This window comes from Scyliorhinus torazame, chromosome 18 (assembly GCF_047496885.1).
Source record: "Scyliorhinus torazame isolate Kashiwa2021f chromosome 18, sScyTor2.1, whole genome shotgun sequence".
In the NCBI taxonomy this organism is placed as follows: domain Eukaryota; kingdom Metazoa; phylum Chordata; class Chondrichthyes; order Carcharhiniformes; family Scyliorhinidae; genus Scyliorhinus; species Scyliorhinus torazame.
Genome location: NC_092724.1, coordinates 19,423,224 through 19,445,799, shown reverse-complemented (window position 1 = coordinate 19,445,799; position 22,576 = coordinate 19,423,224). Strand labels below are relative to the sequence as shown.

Genomic DNA, 22,576 nt, shown 5'->3' with positions numbered 1-22,576 from the left:
CTTTCGCTTTCTCGTTAATCAACTGCTGATTATTTTTTCGGTAATCTTGATGATTTACATCAAGGCAAGTAATTCAGTGCAGTGTGATTAATGTCTTGCATGTTTGCTGCTCGGGATCCGCAAAAGAATTTTAGAATCAGAAAGAGCTCGGTTTTTAGATAGATTTATCGTATATGGGTTGAAAATGACATTTTATACAGCTGCGTGCAGAATCCGAATTGCTGCAAACTGCAGAAAGAAAAAAGTTCATGAACAAATCAGGATTTTTTTTTCAAATCAGTTCAAGGGATGTGGCCATCACCGGGTAGGCCAGCATTTGTTGTCCATCCCAGTGGTTAGCACTGTGGCTTCACAGCGCCTGGGTCCCAGGTTCGATTCCCTGCTGGGTCACTGTCTGTGCGGAGTCTGCACGTTCCCCCCCGTATCTGCATGGGTTTCCTCCGGGTGCTCTGGTTTTCTCCCACAGTCCATAGTGCAGGTTAGGTGCATTGGCCACGCTAAATTGCCCTTTGTGTCCAAAAAGGTTAGGAGGGGATAGGGTGGAAGTAAGGACTTAAGTGGGTCGGTGCAGACTCGATGAGCCGAATGGCCTCCTTCTGCACTGTATGTTCTATGTTCTAATTGTTCTGAGAAGATGGTGATAAGCCACCATCTTCGACCGTTGCAGCCCATGTAGTGTAGGTACATCTATAGTGCTGTTAGGAGGGAGTTCCATGATTTTGACCCAGTGACAATGAAGGAACAATGATATATTTCCAAGTCAGAATGGTGTGTGGCCTGCAGTACTTGGCAGTAATAGTGAATATTAATACTTTCTAACATTCATTGTTCTGATTTCTTAATTTCATTTTGTAAATTGGTTTCTGTTCCATTGTGCCCTCTTCTAAGTATCCTGCCACCTTTTCTTCCTGGCTCACCGAGTGAGTGATTTATACTCAGGCCTACACTGGTGTTACTTTACAGTTATGCTCTGTGTGCCATCCTAAGCAGAGGATCATCAGCAGTGGATTCCTATTTTGTCACTGTGCCGATGTCCCTGGAATCATCCAATGGCCCTATTCTTCTCACTCGGTCACATACTGATTTTTGGCAATACTGTTAGTAGGCATGAGGTTAGCTTCCATGTGTGCGCTAATGACACCCAGCTCTACATATCCACCACTTATCTCAACTGCAGCACTGCTTGTGTTGTCACACTACACATTCAATATCTCATGGGAAGGCTGCAATTTTCTCCTGCGCAAACATTTGTAAGGACGAAGCCATTTCTTTGGTCTCCACATCAAACACCATTTAGGCTGGTTATATTCCCCACTGTCTTAGGCCAGAACAGGCAGTTTGCAACATCTGTGTCCTGTTCGACTTTGAACTGAGTTCCCAACCTCGGAACCTTTCCATCACAAAGGTTACCTTTGTAACATTGCTCATATACACCCTGCCTTCGACCATCTGCTGAAATTCTCATCATAGTTTAATAGAATTTACAGTGCAGAAGGAGGCCATTCGGCCCATCGAGTCTGCACCGGCTCTTGGAAAGAGCACCCTACCCAAGGTCCACACCTCCACCCTATCCCCATAACCCAGTAACCCCACCCAACACGTAAGGGCAATTTATCATGGCCAATCCACCTAACCTGCACATCTTTGGACTGTGGGAGGAAACCGGAGCACCCGGAGGAAACCCACGGACACACTGGGGGGATGTGCAGACTCCGCACAGACAGTAACCCAAGCCGGAATCGAACCTTGGACCCTGGAGCTGTGAAGCAATTGTGCTATCCACAAAGCTATTGTGGATATCAGTACTATTGTTGCCTCCAACACCAACTATTTCAATGCCGTCCTGGCCTACCGCCCGTCCTGTACCATGCCTAAACTTTTTCTCATCCAAAGCACTGCTCTCAAGTCGCACTCACCCATCGCCTCATTCTCACTGACTTATCTTTGGCACTCAATAAGGCAGCATGGTGGCGCAGTGGTTAGCACTGCTGCTGACAACGCCGAGGACCCGGCTCGATCCCGGCCCTGGGTCACTGTCAGTGGAGTATGCACATTCTCCCACGTGTCTGCATGGGCTTCACCCCCACAACCCAAAGATGTGCAGGTTGGGTGGATTGGCCACGCTAAATTGTCCCTGAATTGGAAAAAAATAATTGGGTACTCTAAATTTATATTAAAAACAAAAAAGCTTGGGCACTCAGCCCCCCAACATCTTCAATTTAAAATGTTGGCAGTTGGGAATAATTCTTTTCATGGTGTCATCCTTCCCAATCTCTCTTCCAATTCTCTTCCCGCACCTAATGATGCACTAAAGCAATCTTCCATCTGTTTCCATAGCTAGTGATTCCCGGAACAGACCACTAGTCTGTCGCCAGGGGCATATAACATGAGGGGTGCCACTCTGTATTGAGTGTGGCTGATCAGGAGCCTCTTGCACTCCTACCACCAGTCATTGGCATGTTTGGAAAGATTTTCAGGTTGATACTGAAACCGGTTTGACCATGTTATGAACGCACCTTCTTTGGCCATCCAAATCCTGGGGTAGGATTCGAACCCAGGGCTTCTTGCTCAGCGACAGGAACGCTACCCACTGAGCCACAAGACCTCCCCAATCACTGTAATCTACTTCAATCCTACAGTCACCCTTCTCCACCTCCCCACCCACACACTCTTGTTCCCCTGACACACACACAAAAAAACCTCCCCCACTGTTTGACCAGCAGCCAAATCTTCAGCCACCTAAGCCTCATCGTCTGGAATTCCCTTTCTAACTGGCTCATTCTGTACACCTTGCTCTCTCCCTTTAAAACCTTCCTTAAAACATATCTTTTCAACCAAACTCTTGGTTACTTCCCCTTTGGCCTGGCCTCTTACTAGAGCTTTAGTTGCATGCCTGAACCCCCTGCCTGGACTCTCATCTTCTGCTGAGTCATAATGCAGCATTCCAAATCTATTTATTTCAGGCAACATGTGAAGGAAAAGATGGAAGAATCGAGTCTGATAGGTGCAAGTGAACTGAATTATTTCTTGGCAGTGGTCACTAACCCATTGTGCAGTTAAAATTTATCATTCAGTTGCACACATTAGTTACGGCTGCTGAATTGTTCAAATGTCAATTATGCCCTTGGAAATTGCACAAGAGATTGAAAAACACATCCCTGGATTACCTTGTACTGTTACCTCATAGAATCATAGAATTTACAGTGCAGAAGGAGGGCACTTGGCCCATTGAGTCTGCACCGGCCTATGGAAAGAGCACTCCACTTAAGCCCACATCTCCGCCCCATCCCCATCTAACCTTTTTGGACACTAAGGGCAATTTATCATGGTCAGTCCACCTAACCTGCACATCTTTGGACTGTGGGAGGAAATTGGAACACCCAGAAGAAACCCACTCAGACACAGGGTGAACGTGCAAACTCCTCACGGACAGTGACCGAAGCCGGGAATCGAACCTGGACCCTGGAGCTGTGAAGCAACTGTGCTGCGATGCTGCCCTAAATTAGTTACCTGTATTAGTTGTTCACACTTTTGCCTTCTGAATTAAAGGCACTACCTTATTGAACAAAGGGAATGTAAGAGAGGGATTAGAACTATATGCTTTAAACAATTATAAATGGTTAGCCCTTGACCTGTGTGTATTAGATTCCACAGTTTGAAGATATCAAATTTGAAGCAGCCAGTCTTCTGTCAGAGCTATATTGCCACCAGGTAAGCTTTCTGTTTTTTTTAATATAAAAGTTTGTGAAATCGACTTCGCTTTTAATTTCCTACATTCTGGTATTATTGGCAAACATACTTTTCTCAGCACCTTCCCCATAAGGTGTTTGATCATGAATGTAAGTCTGGTCAAATGTGTAATCTGAATCAAATAAAAATGGAGTTTACAACTTGTGATTGTGCTGGCAGGACAAGTGGGTGGAGTTGGGTGTCTTCTGTGTTCTGTTACCAGTGACAGTAACATCTGTACTTTTAAAAAGTACAGATATTTTTAGATAAATATATATTTTTAGAACTTTTAATGTCATCAGAGCAATTGAAGGATCAGGAAAAATAACCTTTAATATTAGCCGTTACAATATATGTAACTCAATACCTTTTGGGATTTCAAGGCTCCAATGAATGTAGATGTGTACTGGAGGATTCAACAATGGTCAGCATGCGGTACATTTTCAATAGGGAGGATAGACTAACACAGTAAATTATAGGCTAGTAAGCTTGACATCTGTGATAGGAAAAATCTTGGTATCATTGAGGATGAAATTGCAGATAAAAAGAAAATAGATGGAAGCTTCCAACATGGAATTCAAAAGTGACACATCGTGCTTGACAAACATCATAGGTTTTGGTGAGATGGTAACAGACTTGCTAAATGGGGAATGAAAATGAAGTGGATATCGTGTGCATGGACCAAAGCAAAGTCGATGGGGCAACATGGGAGATTACAGGGGAAGAAGGAACTAGATTAAAATTTGGTTAGAAGTGAACAGAGTAGGAGTTGAGGGTGGTTTTTCACAGAGGTTAGATGTAGATATTGGTGTCCAGAGTTCAGTTCCAGGAACCGTTTCTATTCACTGTCTGTATTGGAGATTTTGTTTATATAACTACATGGAATTGCACTAAACTTTGCAGATCGTAGCAAAATGAAAAATAGAGTTGATGCTTCAGGAGACAAAAAAAAGCCATAAAGGATTAGTGCTAAATTGGAATGCATTGAAAAGAGGCAGTGGAATGTAACATCAGTGAGTGTGTCATTTTGGTTAAAAACAACAACAATGACAGCAGTATTTTTGGTGTGGTAGAAGAACTGAGAGAGTTGAGGGTCCAGGTGCAGATCAAAGAAAAGTATGGCACATGCCCTTCAGCACTCCAAACCTGCGCCAACCATGCTGCCCGTCTAATCTAAACCTTCTACACTTTGGGGTCCGTATCCTTCTATTCCCATCCTATTCATATATTTGTCAAGCTGCCCCTGAAACGTCACTATCGTACCTGCTTCTATCACCTCCGGCAACGAGCTCCAGGCATCCACTACCCTCTGTAAAGAACATTAAAGGCGATGCTTCTGGTTGCTTGAACTTTTATAAACTTAAAAAAAGCTAATTCAATTCTGAATCATAGAATAGATTTGTAGAATTTACAGTGCAGAAGGAGTTCATTCGGCTCATCGGGTCTGCACTGGCCCTTGTAAAGGGCATCCTACTTAAGCCCACACCTCCACCCTATCCCAGTAACCCCACCTAACCTTTTTTTTTTGCCATGAAGGGCAATTTAGCATGGCCAATCCACCTAACCTGCACATCTTTGGACTGTGGGAGGAAACCCACGCAGACATGGGAGAACGTGCAAACTCCTCACAGACAATGACCCAAGCCTGCAATCGAACCTGGGACTCTGTAGCTGTGAAGCAACAGTGCTAACCACCGCTACTGTGCCTTCCCAGCAAGCACCCAGATAAATTGAAACAAGAGAACCTCTCTGAGCGTCACTTATTTCTATAAAGACAAAGCCTGCTCTGGGAGGTCCTCGATCAACTTGTAAGTTACTTATCCCTCACTTGATTAGAAAATGGGTTATATGACATTTCAGGGTCCATTGAATGCTTTGCAGCTAATGTAACTCCCAAAACTGAAACATCTCCCTGGAATGCCATTTCTGCACGGGTAAGGGGCAGCATGGTGGCGCAGTGGGTTAGCCTTGCTGCCTCACGGCGCCGAGGTCCCAGGTTCAATCCCGGGTCTGGGTCACTGTCCGTGTGGAATTTGCACATTCTCCCCGTGTTAGCGTGGGTTTCGCCCCCACAACCCAAAGATGTGTAGGCTAGGTGGATTGGCCACGCTAAATTGCCTCTTATTTGGAAAAAATGAATTGGGTACTCTAAATTTATAAAAAAATAAAAACAAATTCTGCACGGGTAGTAGATTGCACAGCTCCAGTTCTTTTGATAAGTAAGCCCACCTTCTGTTTTATAATCTTCCTTTCCAGCTGTTATCCCCCTGGTTGGGGCAGAAGCTGTTAACATTCAAGATTAGCTGGAGCAGGTGGATGAAAGAAAAGAAAATGAAGGTGTTTGGGAAGTAGATGAGTTAATGGGAATTAAGACTAATTGTTCACATGCAGCGTGAATGGTCTCTGGGTGATTGGGCCCAATAGTCTGCTTCTCTTTTGTGACTTAAGTGTGTTTCTTTCACTCGGGAGCTATTTACCTGTCACTGTTGGGAGCAGCTTTACACTGCTCCAATGCTGTGAAATTTGATAGACACCTTTTCCTCCTGATATCAGTCCAGACACTTGCTGTCGATTTTAAATCTACAGAGGACAGAGATTTTATATCCTTAGGCTTATTTCCCAATTCTTTGAGCCAACAGAGATGCCTTTTCAAGCAAAGGGACTAAATACAGTGGAAAAAAAGCTGTAGGATGGTGGTAACACCTATAATCTGTTTATCTAACACTATTCTATATTTAATCGCGAAAGAGGTGCTGTTGGGTGAATTGGACATTCTGAATTCTCCCTCTGTGTACCTGAACAGGCACCAGAGTGTGGCAACTAGGGGATTTTCACAGCAACATCATTGCAGTGTTAAAGTAAGCCAACTTGTGACACTAATAAAGATTATTATTATTAAAAGGATACTCTTCCCTCCTACATTTATCCAGTTTATCTCTCCTACAGTGGATTTAAATTTATGCGACAGTCAGCAAGACTGATATGAGAAGAGGAGATTTGAAATCAGCTGGGGAAGCTAGGGCTAAAATCTGGGGCTCATAGGGACAAAGGAGCACTTTGTCGTAGTTGATGGGAATGTAATGAAGAACATGGAAACAGTTTTCCTGGGCACTGTCTGATTGCATTTGGGTGGAAGAATATGTTGATCCTTGTGTTGTACTGTTTTATTTTGAGGTAGCATTTAGTCAGGGGCACAGAGCAATCTTATGCAACAGCTGTCTTCTATAAATGTGAATGATCTAGTAGGTGAAGGGCCAAAAGCCAATAGTGGATGACACTGCCAGGGCTGAAGAGAAGACACGATAAAGCAAGAAGTATTGGCCACGTAAAACTACAGCTGGAAGGGATAGTAGTTTCGTAAGTTGGAGAATCTGAGAAAGAACAAAATAGAGCAGACCGAGAGGTAATAGGCAATGTATTTGGCGTGTAGGAATGTGGTTCTAGAGCTACTGATAAAATAGACAATGGTGGTAACAGAGAGGTTGGCAGCTAGAATTAAGACTACGATAGGAACCCCTGCAACTGAAGTAAAGAAAATCTGTATTTCCAAGCTTACTGCTTCACTGAGGAGTTCTGTTATAGTTGTCATGTGTGTTATAATTAGAACATGCATTCAAATTTGGTTGTATAACTACTTTCGATTGTTTCTGTGGGATTAGATGCTGTCTTTTGCCATGTTAGTTTGAAATAATAATGCTTTGTTGCCTTTTTAGAATCTGGTTGATTCAGCAAAACCACTTTTACGGAAGGCGATACAGATCTCTCAGCAGACACCATATTGGCATTGTCGACTGCTCTTTCAGCTTGCAGTATGTACCTTTTGTTTTCTTATGACTAATGGGAGTTTCTTGGCATAGAATGAAAGAAATTTTTTAGCATCAGAGCATAACAATTGTTGAATCACAAGCTGTTCAACTCGAATTATCTCTGAGCAGCCTGGTAATGCTCCGAGTAGAAGCAAATGAGTTTGATCTGCAATTATCTCCCCCACAGCTTCTAATTTCATGAACTCTATTTATGTATTTTTTTCTTCTCCATTTTTCCTTTTCATTCCCAAAGGTGTTTACTCTCGCAGGGCATTGTTCAACCAACAACCTCTTTCAACCCTCCTTTTCCATTGTAACGTTAATGCTGAGAGTGGCTACACTTTGTGGCTGAACCAAAAGCCATGCCTTGGATATTTCTTCACAAGGAAAGGAAATAAATGAATTAAATCAGAAAATACCATGTTTATGGCACTTGGTTACAGATGCCCCTTCTTTATTAAAACCTAGACAATGAACATTGGTTGGCTTTCTAGTCCCCTTCACTTCCTGGCCTCTGGGCACTGAGCATAAAGGAGAAAAAGATTTGCATTTGTATAGTGCTTTACATGACCTCCGGATGTCCTGAAGCACTTTACAGCCAATGAGGTACTTTTTGAAGTGTAGCCAGTGATGCAATGTAGAACTTCCGGGTGCGGCGATGACCAGCTGAGTCGCACGTTTCGGCAGCTCCCTGTGAAACGGACTTTTGGGCTCTTGATAGGAGCCCCAACGGCAATTTTAACGGCTGAAAACACCGTGCGGTAAACCAGAAGGGTGTTCCCCCTGGACACGGATGGAAAAAGGAGAGGAAAGTGGCCGGATTGCAGCGGATCCTTTGGAACAACGGCAAGGAAGGCAAGCAGAAACCAAGATGGCGTCGGAAGGTGGCAGTTTCATATGGGGCCCTGAACAACAAGAGATTTTGAAACGCTGCGTGGAGGAGATAAAAAAGGAAATGAAGAAAGAGTTGTTGGCCCCGATATTACAGGCGATTGAAGGGCTGAAAGAGGAACAAAAGACCCAGGAGCAGGAGCTTCGGGTCGTGAAGGCGAAAGCAGCAGAGAATGAAAACGACATACAGGGCCTGGTGGTGAAGTCTGAGATACAGGAGGCACACCAGAAACGATCTGTGGAGAGGTTGGAGGCACTGGAAAATAACGCAAGGAGGAACAACTTGAGGATTCTTGGCCTTCCTGAAGGTGTGGAGGGGGCGGACGTCGGGGCATATGTGAGCACGATGCTGCACTCGTTAATGGGAGTGGAGGCCCCGACGGGTCCGTTGGAGGTGGAGGGAGCATACCGAGTTATGGTGCGAGGACCGAGAGCAGGAGAAGCTCCCAGAGCCATAGTGGTGAGATTTCTCCGTTTTAAGGATAGAGAAATGGTCCTTAGATGGGCGAAGAAAACTCGGTGTAGTAAATGGGAGAACGCGGTGATCCGCGTCTATCAAGATTGGAGTGCGGAGGTGGCGAGAAGGAGGGCGAGCTTTAATCGGGCCAAAGCGGTACTTCACAAAAAAAAGATAAAGTTTGGAATGCTGCAACCGGCAAGACTGTGGGTCACATATCAAGGGAGGCACCACTACTTTGAGACGGCGGATGAAGCGTGGACTTTTATTGTAGAAGAAAAATTGGAATGATTGGACTACGAAAATGAACGTTTGGACAAAGTGGTGGGACGAGTGGGGGGGGGGGGGGCGAAGAGGGATTGTATGATTAATCCTGCGGTATGGTAACTTTTCTTTCTCCCACAGGTGGTGATGGGGGGAGGTGGGGAGGGAGAGGAGATGGGGCGTTGGCCATGGGAGGCGGGGCCGAGGGAGAGGCGCGGGCTTGGTTCCCGCGCTATGATAATTATGGCGGGAATAGAGAAGCAGGAAGGAGGGGGCGCCGCACGGGGCGAGCCGTGATCACGGGGGGAAGCCGAGGTCAGCCAGAGTTTGCTGACTTCTGGGAGCAACATGGGGGGAGTAATTACGCTAGCGGGGGGGGGGGGGGGAGGGGGGAATTACTGGGTTGCTGCTGCTGGGGAAAGGGGGGAGTGGGTGCGGGAAAGGATGGGCGGGGGGGCACCGTCTGGGAGAAATACAGCCACGTGGGAACTGGGCGAGAAGCTGGAAAAAGATGATGGCTAACCGGCAAGGGGGGGGGGGGGGGGGGGGGGGGGGGTGGGAAGCCCCCCAACTCGGCTGATCACGTGGAACGTGAGGGGGCTTAACGGGCCGATAAAGAGGGCACGAGTACTCGCACACCTTAAGAAACTTAAAGCAGATGTGGTCATGTTACAGGAAACACACCTGAAACTGATAGATCAGGTTAGGTTGCGCAAAGGATGGGTAGGGCAGGTGTTCCATTCGGGGCTGGATGCGAAAAACAGGGGGGTGGCTATATTAGTGGGGAAGCGGGTAAAGTTCGAGGCAAAGACTATAGTGGCGGATAACGGGGGCAGATACGTGATGGTGAGTGGCAAATTACAGGGAGAGATGGTGGTGTTGGTAAACGTGTATGCCCCGAATTGGGACGATGCCAATTTTATGAGGCGAATGCTAGGACGCATCCCAGACCTAGAGACCGGAAAGCTGATAATGGGGGGAGACTTTAACACGGTGTTGGAACCAAGGCTGGATAGGTCGAAGTCCAGGACTGGTAGGAGGCCGGCAGCAGCCAAGGTGCTTAAGGATTTTATGGAGCAGATGGGAGGGGTGGACCCGTGGAGATTCAGTAGACCTAGGAGTAAGGAGTTCTCGTTTTTCTCCTATGTCCATAAAGTCTATTCACGCATAGACTTTTTTGTGTTGGGTAGGGCATTGATCCCGAGGGTGAGGGTAACGGAATATACGGCTATAGCCATTTCGGATCATGCCCCACACTGGGTAGACTTGGAGATAGGGGAGGAAACAAGAGGGCGTCCACCCTGGAGAATGGATATGGGACTAATGGCGGATGAGGGGGTGTGCTTAAGGGTGAGGGGATGCATTGAAAAGTACTTGGAACTCAATGACAATGGGGAGGTTCAGGTGGGAGTGGTCTGGGAGGCGTTGAAGGCGGTGGTTAGGGGGGAGCTGATATCAATAAGGACACATAAAGGGAAGCAGGAGAGTAAGGAACGGGAGCGGTTGTTGCAAGAACTTTTGAGGGTGGACAGACAGTATGCGGAAGCACCGGAGGAGGGACTGTATAGGGAAAGGCAAAGGCTGCATGTGGAATTTGACTTGCTGACCACAGGCACTGCAGAGGCACAATGGAGGAAGGCGCAGGGTGTACAGTATGAATATGGAGAGAAGGCGAGCAGATTGCTGGCACACCAATTGAGGAAAAGGGGAGCAGCGAGGGAAATAGGGGGGGTGAGAGATGAAGATGGAGAGACGGAGCGGGGAGCGGAGAGAGTGAATGAAGTGTTTAAGACATTTTATAAAAAATTGTATGAAGCTCAACCCCCGGATGGGAGGGAGAGAATGATGGAGTTTTTGGATCGGCTGGAAATTCCCAAGGTGGAAGAGCAGGAAAGGATGGGATTGGGAGCACAGATCACGGTAGAAGAAGTGGTGAAAGGAATTAGGAACATGCAGACGGGAAAGGCCCCGGGACCGGACGGATTCCCAGTTGAATTTTACAGAAAATATTTGGACTTGCTCGCCCCGCTACTGACGAGGACCTTCAACGAGGCAAAGGAAAGGGGACAACTGCCCCCGACTATGTCAGAAGCAACGATATCGCTTCTTTTAAAGAAGGAAAAGGATCCGCTACAATGCGGGTCCTACAGACCAATCTCCCTCCTCAATGTAGATGCCAAGGTCTTGGCCAAGGTAATGGCAATGAGAATAGAGGAATGTGTCCCGGGGGTGGTTCATGAGGACCAAACTGGGTTTGTGAAGGGGAGACAGCTGAACACTAACATACGGAGGTTGTTAGGGGTAATGATGATGGCCCCACCAGAGGGTGAAACGGAGATAGTAGTGGCGATGGATGCCGAGAAAGCATTTGATAGAGTGGAGTGGGATTATCTGTGGGAGGTGTTGAGGAGATTTGGGTTCGGAGAGGGGTATGTTAGATGGGTGCAGCTGTTGTATAGGGCCCCAGTGGCGAGTGTGGTCACGAATGGACGGGGATCGGCATATTTTCGGCTCCATAGAGGGACAAGGCAGGGATGTCCTCTGTCCCCATTACTGTTTGCACTGGCGATTGAGCCCCTGGCGATAGCGCTGAGAGGTTCCAAGGGATGGAGGGGAATACTTAGGGGAGGAGAAGAACACCGGGTATCTATATATGCGGATGATCTGCTACTATATGTGGCGGATCCAGCGGAGGGGATGCCAGAAATAATGCGGATACTTGGGGAGTTTGGGGATTTTTCAGGGTATAAATTGAACATGGAAAAGAGTGAGCTGTTTGTGGTGCATCCAGGGGAGCAGAGTAGAGAAATAGAAGACCTACCGTTGAGGAAGGTAACAAGAGACTTTCGTTACCTGGGGATCCAGATAGCTAAGAATTGGGGCACATTGCACAGGCTAAATTTGACGCGGTTGGTGGAACAGATGGAGGAAGATTTCAAGAGATGGGATATGGTAGCATTGTCAATGGCAGGGAGGGTGCAGGCAGTTAAGATGGTGGTCCTCCCGAGATTCCTTTTTGTGTTTCAGTGTCTCCCGGTGGTGATCACGAAGGCTTTTTTCAAAAGGATAGAAAAGAGTATCATGGGTTTTGTTTGGGCCGGGAAGACTCCGAGAGTGAGGAAGGGATTCTTACAGCGTAGTAGGGATAGGGGGGGGCTGGCACTACCGAGCCTAAGTGAGTATTATTGGGCCGCTAATATTTCAATGGTGAGTAAGTGGATGGGAGAGGAGGAAGGAGCGGCGTGGAAGAGATTAGAGAGGGCGTCCTGTAGGGGGACCAGCCTGCAGGCTATGGTGACAGCCCCATTGCCGTTCTCACCAAGGAACTATACCACGAGTCCGGTGGTGGTAGCTACACTGAAGATTTGGGGACAGTGGAGACGACACAGGGGAAAGACCGGAGCACTGGGGGGTCCCCGATAAGAAACAACCATAGGTTTGCCCCGGGGGGAATGGATGGGGGATATGGAATGTGGCAAAGAGCAGGTATAACGCAATTGAAAGATCTATTTGTGGATGTGAAGTTTGCGAGTCTGGGAGCGCTGACCGAGAAATATGGGTTGCCCCAAGGGAATGCATTCAGGTACATACAATTGAGGGCTTTTGCGAGGCAGCAGGTGAGGGAATTCCCGCAGCTCCCGACACAAGAGGTGCAGGACAGAGTCATCTCAAAGAAATGGGTGGGGGACGGTAAGGTGTCGGATATATATAGGGAAATGAGAGACGAAGGGGAGACTATGATGGACGAACTAAAAGGGAAATGGGAAGAAGAGCTAGGGGAGGAGATTGAGGAGGGGATGTGGGCAGATGCCCTAAACAGGGTAAACTCGTCGTCCTCGTGCGCCAGGCTAAGCCTGATTCAGTTTAAGGTATTACACAGGGCACATATGACTGGAACACGGCTCAGTAAATTTTTTGGGGTGGAGGATAGGTGTGCGAGGTGCTCGAGAAGCCCAGCGAATCATACCCATATGTTTTGGTCATGCCTGGCACTACAGGGGTTTTGGATGGGGGTGACAAAGGTGCTTTCGAAAGTAGTAGGAGTCCGGGTCGAACCAAGCTGGGGGTTGGCTATATTTGGGGTTGCACAAGAGCCGGGAGTGCAGGAGGCGAAAGAGGCCGATGTTTTGGCCTTTGCGTCCCTAGTAGCCCGGCGCAGAATATTGCTAATGTGGAAAGAAGCCAAGCCCCCAGGGGTGGAGACCTGGATAAATGATATGGCGGGGTTCATAAAGTTAGAGCGGATTAAGTTCGTGCTAAGGGGGTTGGCTCAAGGGTTTACTAGGCGGTGGCAACCGTTCGTCGAATATCTTGCGGAAAGATAGACAGGGGAGAACAAAGGTGGGTGGGGGGGGGGGGGGGGGTGGGGGGGGGGGGGGGGCCTGAGACAAGGCAGTTGCCAATTCGGGCTAGTTTTTATTTTTTGTTATTTAATAGTTATTTATTTGTTGTTTTTGTTTAAATTTAAAAAAGGTCATTATTATCTGTATTGTTACAATGTTGTGTAAAGGATGCGCAATGTACTGTGTTGGTTGACCAAAAATTTTCAATAAAATATTATTTAAAAAAAAAAGTGATGCAATGTAGGACATGTGGCAGCTAATTTTTTCCCACAGAGAGCAATGTGATAATTTAATTAATGGGAGGAGAGGGGAGCGTCAGTGACTGCCAGCATTTATTGTCTATCCCTAATTGACCTTGAAAAGGTGGTGATATTCCTGAATACAGCTGAATGTCTTGCTAGGTCATTTCAGAGGGCAGTTAAGAGCTATGGGCCTGGAGTCACATATAGGCCAGACCAGGTAAGGACAGCAGATTTCCTTACAAAAAGGTATTGGTGAACCAGATGGATTTTCGTGACAATCTGATAGTTTCATGGTCACCATGATTGATTAGTAGATTTTTATTCCACATTGATTTTGTATTTAGTTAATTGAACTTAACGTCCTCGGCAGCTGTGGGAGCTGTGGGATTTGAACTTTGATTTCCGAATGATTAGTCCAGACCTCTGGATTACTAGCCCAATAACACAACCACTCCTACCATTCCCCCATTTAGTGATGGTAGTTGATGGATAAATATTGGCCAGACCACCTGAGAAAGCTGCACTGCTGTTCTTTGAAATAGTGCTGTGGGATCTTTGACATCCAGTTGCGAGAGAAGGTAGGGTCTCAATTTAATGGCCCATCCAAAAGATTGTAACCAGAGTCACTATAGTTATCTGGCTGAGATCAACTAATTTAATGAAGAATTAACCGTTCTGGTTCCACTTGTTAATTGGGCCGAATAAGAAGTTGTAGTTGTGGTTTTAGCCAGATCGCTCAGGCACTAAGACTTTAAGCTGACTGGTCTTGAGGTGTTTCTGCATTGTAATAGGGGGAAAGTGATAAATCAGTTGACACACTTTTTTTCACCTCAGCAACTTCAAGTAGTAATTGCAAAGGTCTAGATAGGCTGCTGTTTTTATTGAGGGGGGATATTCCATAAATGCCTGCCTCATTCTTGTGGAATACATGTTTCCGATTATCACGTTTAACCTCCGTATTTGCAGAAGTGATCTTCGGATAGCATTCTGTGATCTTCCGATGGACTGTTTGTAGTTTGGCTGAGATGCCACACAGCCAGTTGACGAATGGTGTGAGGTACCAGAGGTGACTTGGCACACTTGCAGTCCTACCCCAGAACTAGATGTCATCTGCAAATAGGGTGGGTGGTAGGGTGGGGAAACGCAAGTGGGGGGAAAAAAACAAGGCTGCCAGGAGGTCAATCTGTCCAGTGTCTCGTAGGCCAGTAACAGCACTAGATGTGTCGATTTCCACCGCTGTTAATATCCTGGTTAATTTTTATATAAATCGCATTCCCACATATTATGGTGGCTTTACTCAGAACTTGAAGGAAACTTTTATTTTTCACTTTGTCTCATTTGTTTCCCTTTCTACCAGCAACTACACACGTTAGAAAAAGATTTGGTTTCAGCATGTGACCTTCTAGGAGTTGGAGCCGAGTATGCAAGAGTAGTGGGTTCAGAATATACAAGGTAATGGCAAAATTTCAGGAATTGCGAACTACCTCCCTGCTGTTCCCACTTACACAAAACCCAAAATTCCAAATTTCTGTGTTGGAATATCTGCCTCGGATACTTAAGTGTTACCTTTTTCAATTTGCCCTTCAGTCCTAAATGTAAATTTCTATAAAAATGCAGGAGATTGTTTATCTTCCATTTGTGCCAGTCCCAACATGAGGATTACTCTAACACATTTCTAAGAATGGGCATTCAGCAGCTGTTAAAGGTTTTCTCTACTGATAAAGGCATCACCCAATATGATCAAAAAATAATTAAAGGTTGGGAAGTCCTATGTTTGGTTCCAGGCTTTTTTTGAGTTTGCTGATTTGGCAGAAGGGGCTTTAGCAGTCCAGGAAAGGGAGCGAAATATTAACTTGCCTCCGATCACAATCCTTTAACCTCTTCGCGAAGGTGTTGGATCTTGGATGGAGACAGCCAGAAGTCATTTTGTTAACGCCTCAGATTGTAATGTTGTACGCAAATCAATCCATCTCACCTCTTTCTGTTTTTGGAACTTGGTCCAGCACTATACCTTTTTTTTGGATGTCTGAGAAAGGTATGTAGTTCCAAGGTCTTGAGTGCACTGGGTAGCATCCCTGCCTCTGGACCAGAAGCCGTGGATTTGAGTCCCACCCCAAGACTTGAGGGCCAAGTGGTCAAACAGCTTGAATGTGTCAACCTGCAAATTCTTCCAAACACACGCTAAAGGCTGGTGGTAAGAGAGGGCGAGACCCCTAGTCAGCTACACTTGATATGGAGTGGCACCTCTCTAGTTATAACCCCATGGTGACAGACTAGTGGCCTGTTTGAGGAATTCCTGACGATGGAATTAGACAAAAGTCTGCCTTAGCTAAGCGCAGAGGGGAATTGGAATGTAGTCCCAATGCACTGGGAAAACTCTGTTCCTATGTCTCAATAATGCATTGTGACCATGGTACTCATCTCTAACAATACAGCAACGAAAGAGAAAATGCTGGAAAATCTCAGCAGGTCTGGCAGCATCTGTAGGGAGAGAAAAGAGCTAACGTTTCGAGTCAGCTTTGTCAAAGAGTCACCGGGCTCGAAAAGTTAGCTCTTTTCTCTCCCTACAGATGCTCCCTACAGATGCTGCCAGACCTGCTGACATTTTCCAGCATTTTCTCTTTCCGATTCCAGCATCCGCAGTAATTTGCTTTTATCTAACAATACAGCATTCCCCCAATGATACAAAGTGTAACCTAAGATGTTTTAAAAAGCATTTGAGTGTTGAGATTTAAACCATTAATAGCCTGGCCTGCTTTTATTATTGCCCTGATTTTGTATGGGATGGATCTTTTTTATCATAGAGATTGTACTTCCAAAATGTATTTCATGGCCTTGGGAACATCCCATAGTGCTTTATAGCCAGTTAGTTTTTGAAGTTCAGTCAATGTTATAATGTAGGAAATATAGCAGCCAGTTTGCATTCAGTTATGGCCCATAAACAGCGATGTAATAATTTGTACTGCAATGTTGTTCGTTGAGGGCTAACTATTGACCAAGGGCACTAGTAAGAATTTGCCTGCTCTTCAGAAAAGCCCCATGAGATATTTTACACCCACATAAGAGAGTTACCGACCCTTAGTTTAACATCTCGACAAACGATAGCCCTTGGTGCAATATTCCTTCAGTACTGCACTGAGAGGTATTGGCCTGGATTTTATGCTCTGATCTCTAAAGTAGATTATACATTCATGTCTACATTATTAAATTCACATTGTATGTATAAACATGTCTCTCTTATCTTGCAGAGCACTCTTCCTCTTAAGCAAAGGCATGGTAAGCTTTTTTTATCATTTAGTTAAATTTGTGCGGAGTTTACTCTGTAATCTGCAGCTAGTGTATCATTTCTAAAAATCTTCCAGTGGTTACGACCACAACAGATGTTATTTGTAGAGCAAGGCAAATCCCCAGAGGGAAACTTGTTTTTACTGAAGATAACGTTTTTTTATATTATGAAAAACTAGGAGAAACCTGAAGATCCTAGCAACATAGGATTCCAATAACACTTCAACATTTTTTTTTTAAAAAATGGTATTTATTAACACGAAGAGGAAACTTAGGCACTCCAAATTAACGTTACACAGTTAAAGCAGTGTTACAAAACGTCATAAAAAGAACCCACTTGGTCAGAACACACATACCTCCTTGACAACACTCCCTTATACATTTTTAACTCTTAAAAATCAAGTGATATTACCCAAGGCAAAACTGCCGTCACTTTAGTAAATGTATACTACACAACTCACTCTCTTCCATTCTCTTGGGAATCCAAACAAATTCAAAAATAAGGCTACTTCCTGAATCAAAGATCTTCCTGGTTTCTGGGTGGCTGCTTCAGATTTTGCACCTTCTCTCTGCCCAGAGCTAGTCCCCAGATCTCTTTCATACAGCCAATGCCACTCCGCTCAATATCCTTCCTTAAATAGTATTTTCCCTTCTATCTTCGATTCCATTGTCCTTAGCTCCTCTCTGAACTCAAAATCGTTCATGTTTTCCTATTGTCTCTCCTTGCAGGTCAAATAAAACTTAATAACATTTCCGTGTTTGCTTATGAAACCTTTAAGTTGTAGAAGTCCCTTACTCCTCTTTGAAATTTAACAGCTGAAAGGCCAAGACCCTATCTATCTCCTGAGGGATATTTCTAAACTCAATCTATTTACTCATAGATCTACTTCCACCATGGTCTCACCTTACAAATGCATGCACTTAGCATCTTTACCCCCTTTATAATCTCTGAGCTGTCCCAGACAAATTGTCTCTATTAACTTTTGCTCATGCTTAATTACATTATTTACACGGAAGCACACAGCCTTCTTTACAGAATAACACAATTTGCCCCCAAAATATAAAAAACGTCCATCTTCACACAATTGATATAAGAAACATTAAAGAATCCGGTGTGTGGAATAACATACACCTACAAGCGTTCTCTCAATGTGGATTGGAAGGGCGAGCGACAGAAATCCTGCTCTTACCATTGGATAAATGTCTTGAGTAGTAGAGAGAAATACCAAGAAACATTGGCCCACCCCAGTAACCAAGTTGATTATAAATTTAGAGAGAAAATATGAGTTTCACCAAAGAGTGGCCATGCTATACAGAGCAGGATTGCCCCCTCCCTGTTTTTGATCTCCCAGTTTGCGGTTAATTATCCAGTGCCAACCTGAATATGGTTGGCTACACAACAGTTGGTTTAAATGGGTTGGATGCCGAAAATTATACAGCTCCTGAGCAGTTCCCTGAAGAATGTGTGTGAATGACCAGGATCCAGATCCAATTTGACTCCGTTCCCCTACCGCAAGGCGCAATGTTGCTGACAGTCACAGTCCAGGCCCATGCATCAATAATGGCCACTGGGTTGCATCAATAATGGCCACTGGGTTGAGAGATAATGAGAGGTCACGGGAGAATATGAAATCTGAACTGCAGTAGAATAAATACCTCTGGGAGAAAATAAATGGAGAAAATTGAGAAGGAGGAGATAAGGCCTTGTTTGAAAAATATTAAATTTATAGCAAATGGCACTGAAAATGCCAGCCTGTATGTGCTGTCCAATCCTGGTGTTTGTCTTAAGCCCACAATTTCCTGACTCCAGTAAGAATGCCACCAACAGAACTGGGCGTACACACTTCAGCAACTTCAAAGCTATATTTTATTTCCTACCCTCTTGGCAAACAAAGGCTAAAACCCTCCAGGATATTTTGCAGCACTGTTTATATAGAGACAGTCCTGGTATCACGGTCTGCTACCATATTGTCAGTAGACGGTGATACTCACGATGGTCAGTACCAAGCAACAGTTAAATAACCTGACCACCTCTAGAAAATGCCAAAATTCTAGAGCTTGAATAAGTTCCCAGAGGAGGGAAATACCTTCAAGAAGGGCATGAGCTAATTCTTGTTTTTAGCCTCCTGCAAGGGGTCAAATCATTGCAAAGATGACTGTGGATGGTCCCAAACACAACACTAGGGTTTGGAAACCTGCTTTATAGAGAGGTTTTGAAGGGTCATCGCAGGAGCTCCAATGATGATTGATCAATGGTGATTGTTTATATGCAGCTTCAGGTTGTAGCTGTGATGTCTAATGTTGGTGTGTTCTCCCTGTTGGTCTCCAGCTGCTGTTGATGGAGCGGAAGCTGCAGGAAGTTCACCCTCTCCTGACTCTGTGTGGCCAGATTGTGGAGAACTGGCAGGGTAACCCCATACAGAAGGAGTCACTACGAGTCTTCTTCCTGGTGCTACAGGTCACACACTATCTGGATGCAGGGCAGGTGAGCAAAGAGAATTCCTCCAAAATCTTCAGCACAAAGATGGAGGCGGCAGCAGAAGGGGGAAAGGGAGATGCAATGCCGTAGCTGTATAAATAGGTCCAGTGAGAGCAATAGCTTAGAAAAAGAGGACCACAGGGTCTGGAATAAAACCTGACTCATGCTCGTCATTCCAAACGGATATAGCAGTGTTGGTTCTGGCTTGAATGTTAAGTCTGCACTTATAATATACTGGGCGCAATGCTAATGTTGCAGAATTCTGTCACATGTTGTGCAGCTGGTGGCAGGGCTAAAGTAGACTTGGGTGACTAGTGAAGTGCTTCTGGCTGGATCAGAAGAAAGGCTGAACAGACTTGTGCTCTGTTCGCTAGAATGATCTAAGAAGTCTTTAAAATTATGAAGGGGTTTGCTATGTACATGGCAGATGTATAGAAGGGTCTCTGCTTTTGGGGGAGTTCAAAACAATGTCATAACTATAAGAAAGTGACTAATAAATATAATAGGGAATTCAGGACAAATTTCTGAAACAAGAGAGTGGTAAGAATTTCGAACTTTGTACTGTACCTGAAGGAGTGGCTGAGGTGAATACCATAGATGCTTTTTAAAAAAAAAAAATCCAATTTAGCATGGCCAATCGACCTACCCTGCACATTTTTAGGTTGTGGGGGTGAGACCCATGCGGACACGGAGAGAATGTGCAAACTCCACACGGACAGTGACCCGGGGCCGGGATCAAACTCGGGTCCTCAGCGCCATGAAGCAGCAGTGCTAACCACTGCATCACTGTGTCGCTCCGGCATAGATGCTTTTAAGAGGAAACTAGATAGGGAGAAAAGAATAGAAGGGTGTGCTGATGGGGTAAGATATAGCTGTGGTCGAGAAGGCTTCTGTGGGCAGCACAGTGGTTAGCACTATTGCTTCACAGCGCCAGGGTCCCAGGTTTGATTCCCGCTTGGGTCACTGTGCGGAGTCTGCACGTTCTCCCCGTGTCTGCGTGGGTTTCCTCCGGGTGCTCCGGTTTCCTCCCACAGTCCAAAGACGTGCTTGTTAGGTGAATTGGATATTCTGAATTCTCCCTCGGTGTACCCGAACAGGCGCCGGAGTGTGATGACCAGGGGATTTTCACAGTAACTTCATTGCAGTGGTAATGTAAGCCTACTTGTGGCAATAAAGATTATTATTAAAGAGAGACCATTTGGGCTGAATGGTCTGTTTCTGTGCCATAAATTCTGAGAGCTTTGAGCTGAGAACTGAAACAGTTCAGAGGTGGCCTGAAGTAGGTTTTCAGGATTGAGAAGGATGAATAATAATGGATTGTTTGCACCAGTCAATAAGACTGCTGCAAGTGGGCACAATTCATTCCAAACTGAATTAACAGGGAGGTAAAGGAAAAATCGTTATAAAGAGGATAACAAGAAAAGTGAATTACTCAAATCTGCTCTAAATCTCCTTCGCCTTACCGTAAAGCCATGGCCCTTGGTTATTGACCTGTCCAATAAGGATAAAAGTTTCTTCCTACCTATGTCCCTCTTAATTTTGTACATCTCAATCATGTCTCTTCCCCCCCCCCCCCCCCCCCACACCCCAACTTTCTCTGCTCTGAGGCAAACAACTTCAGCCGAACTAGCCTCTCTTCATAGCTGAAACACTCCAGCCCAGGCAACATACTGGTGAATCTCCTCTGCACCCTCTCTAGTGCAATCACATCCTTCCTATAGCGTGGCGACCAGAACTACATGCAATACTCTAGCTGTGGCCTAACGAGCCTTTTATGCAGCCTCAGCTAATAAAGGCAAGTATCCCATTTGCCTTCTTAACCACCATAACTGCCTGTCCTGCTGTCTTCAGGGATCTTTGGACATGCACCCCAAGGTCCCTCTGGTCCTCTGTACTTCCTAGCATCCTAACATTGTTCGTCCTATCCCCTTGCATTTTTAGTCAATTTGTTACCTTCCACAATGTAATAATGACCTGATCATCTGCATTCTTTTTGGCGTCATTGGTTGATGAATAAATATTAGTCCGAGTACCGGGGAGAATACCCCTGCTTTTCTTTGACGAGCAATGTGCAATCTTTTACTTCCACGTGAGAGGGCAATCAGAACCTCCGTCTAATATCTCCTCTGAAAGATGGCATATTTGCCAATGCAGGGACCCCTCAGTACTGCCCTAGGGAGTGTCAGCATAGATCATAAACCCTTGTCCCTGGAGTAGGACTTGACCCTGCAACCTACAGACTCTTGAGGGATGAGTCAAATGAGTGTGAATGTACACCCATGTTTGCCTGCTTCAACATGTGTCTGAATTTGCACCTGTTTGTTTAATAGCTTCAGAAAACGTAAATGTACTTTTTGAGAACCCAATTTTAAAGTACGAGAACAGCATGTGAATAATGAATAATCTGTGCTATTCTTGAAGGTAAAAAGTGTGAAGCCCTGTTTGAAGCAGCTGCAGCAATGTATTCAAACCATCTCTACGCTACATGATGATGAGATCCTGCCCACTAACCCCGCAGACCTCTTTCACTGGCTACCTAAGGAGCATATGTGTGTGCTGGTTTATCTGGTGAGGAAATGCTGTGCACTTTTCGGGGAGTGAAGGGGTCAATCCTTGTGCTACATGCTGCTCCACACTTGGAGGAGAGCATGTGATGCTGTTTAAAAAGTAAATGCTAAATATCAAAACTGGGAAAACATTTAATTTCTAACCTTGCGCAAAGCCTATTACAGTTCAACTGAGTTGAGTAATTTTGGATCATAACCACTGACCCCACTTTGTTTCGTTTACTGATTTGGTTTTTTTTCTCATTTCTTTCTTTTTCCTTTGCTTTGGACCACAGCTGTTCAGGATCCTGCCATTCGCACCTTCTCTAGATGTATCTTTTGTTTGTTTTTTTACTCGTCCCATTACCACTCTCTTTGCACCATGAATCATTTTTTCTGTCTTTTTTCTTAAATTTAAAGTACCCAATTCACTTTTTTCCCAATTAATGGGCAATTTATCGTTCACCTACCCTGTTTACAGGTGCAACAGGTGATTAAGAAGGCAAATGGAATTTTGTCCTTCATTGCTAGAAG

At 45.1% G+C, this 22,576-nt stretch overlaps 1 protein-coding gene across 1 annotated transcript in view; it reads left to right on the top strand.

The window, feature by feature from the left end:
* Nucleotides 1–22,576, top strand: part of mau2 (MAU2 sister chromatid cohesion factor) — a 63,813-nt gene that overhangs the window by 6,566 nt on the left and 34,671 nt on the right. The window contains exons 3-8 of the mRNA XM_072482315.1: nucleotides 3,646–3,711; nucleotides 7,443–7,538; nucleotides 15,090–15,184; nucleotides 16,981–17,008; nucleotides 19,347–19,502; nucleotides 21,918–22,064. Of these exons, the coding sequence (XP_072338416.1) occupies nucleotides 3,646–3,711; nucleotides 7,443–7,538; nucleotides 15,090–15,184; nucleotides 16,981–17,008; nucleotides 19,347–19,502; nucleotides 21,918–22,064 (588 nt within the window). The remainder of the gene's footprint in view (nucleotides 1–3,645; nucleotides 3,712–7,442; nucleotides 7,539–15,089; nucleotides 15,185–16,980; nucleotides 17,009–19,346; nucleotides 19,503–21,917; nucleotides 22,065–22,576) is intronic.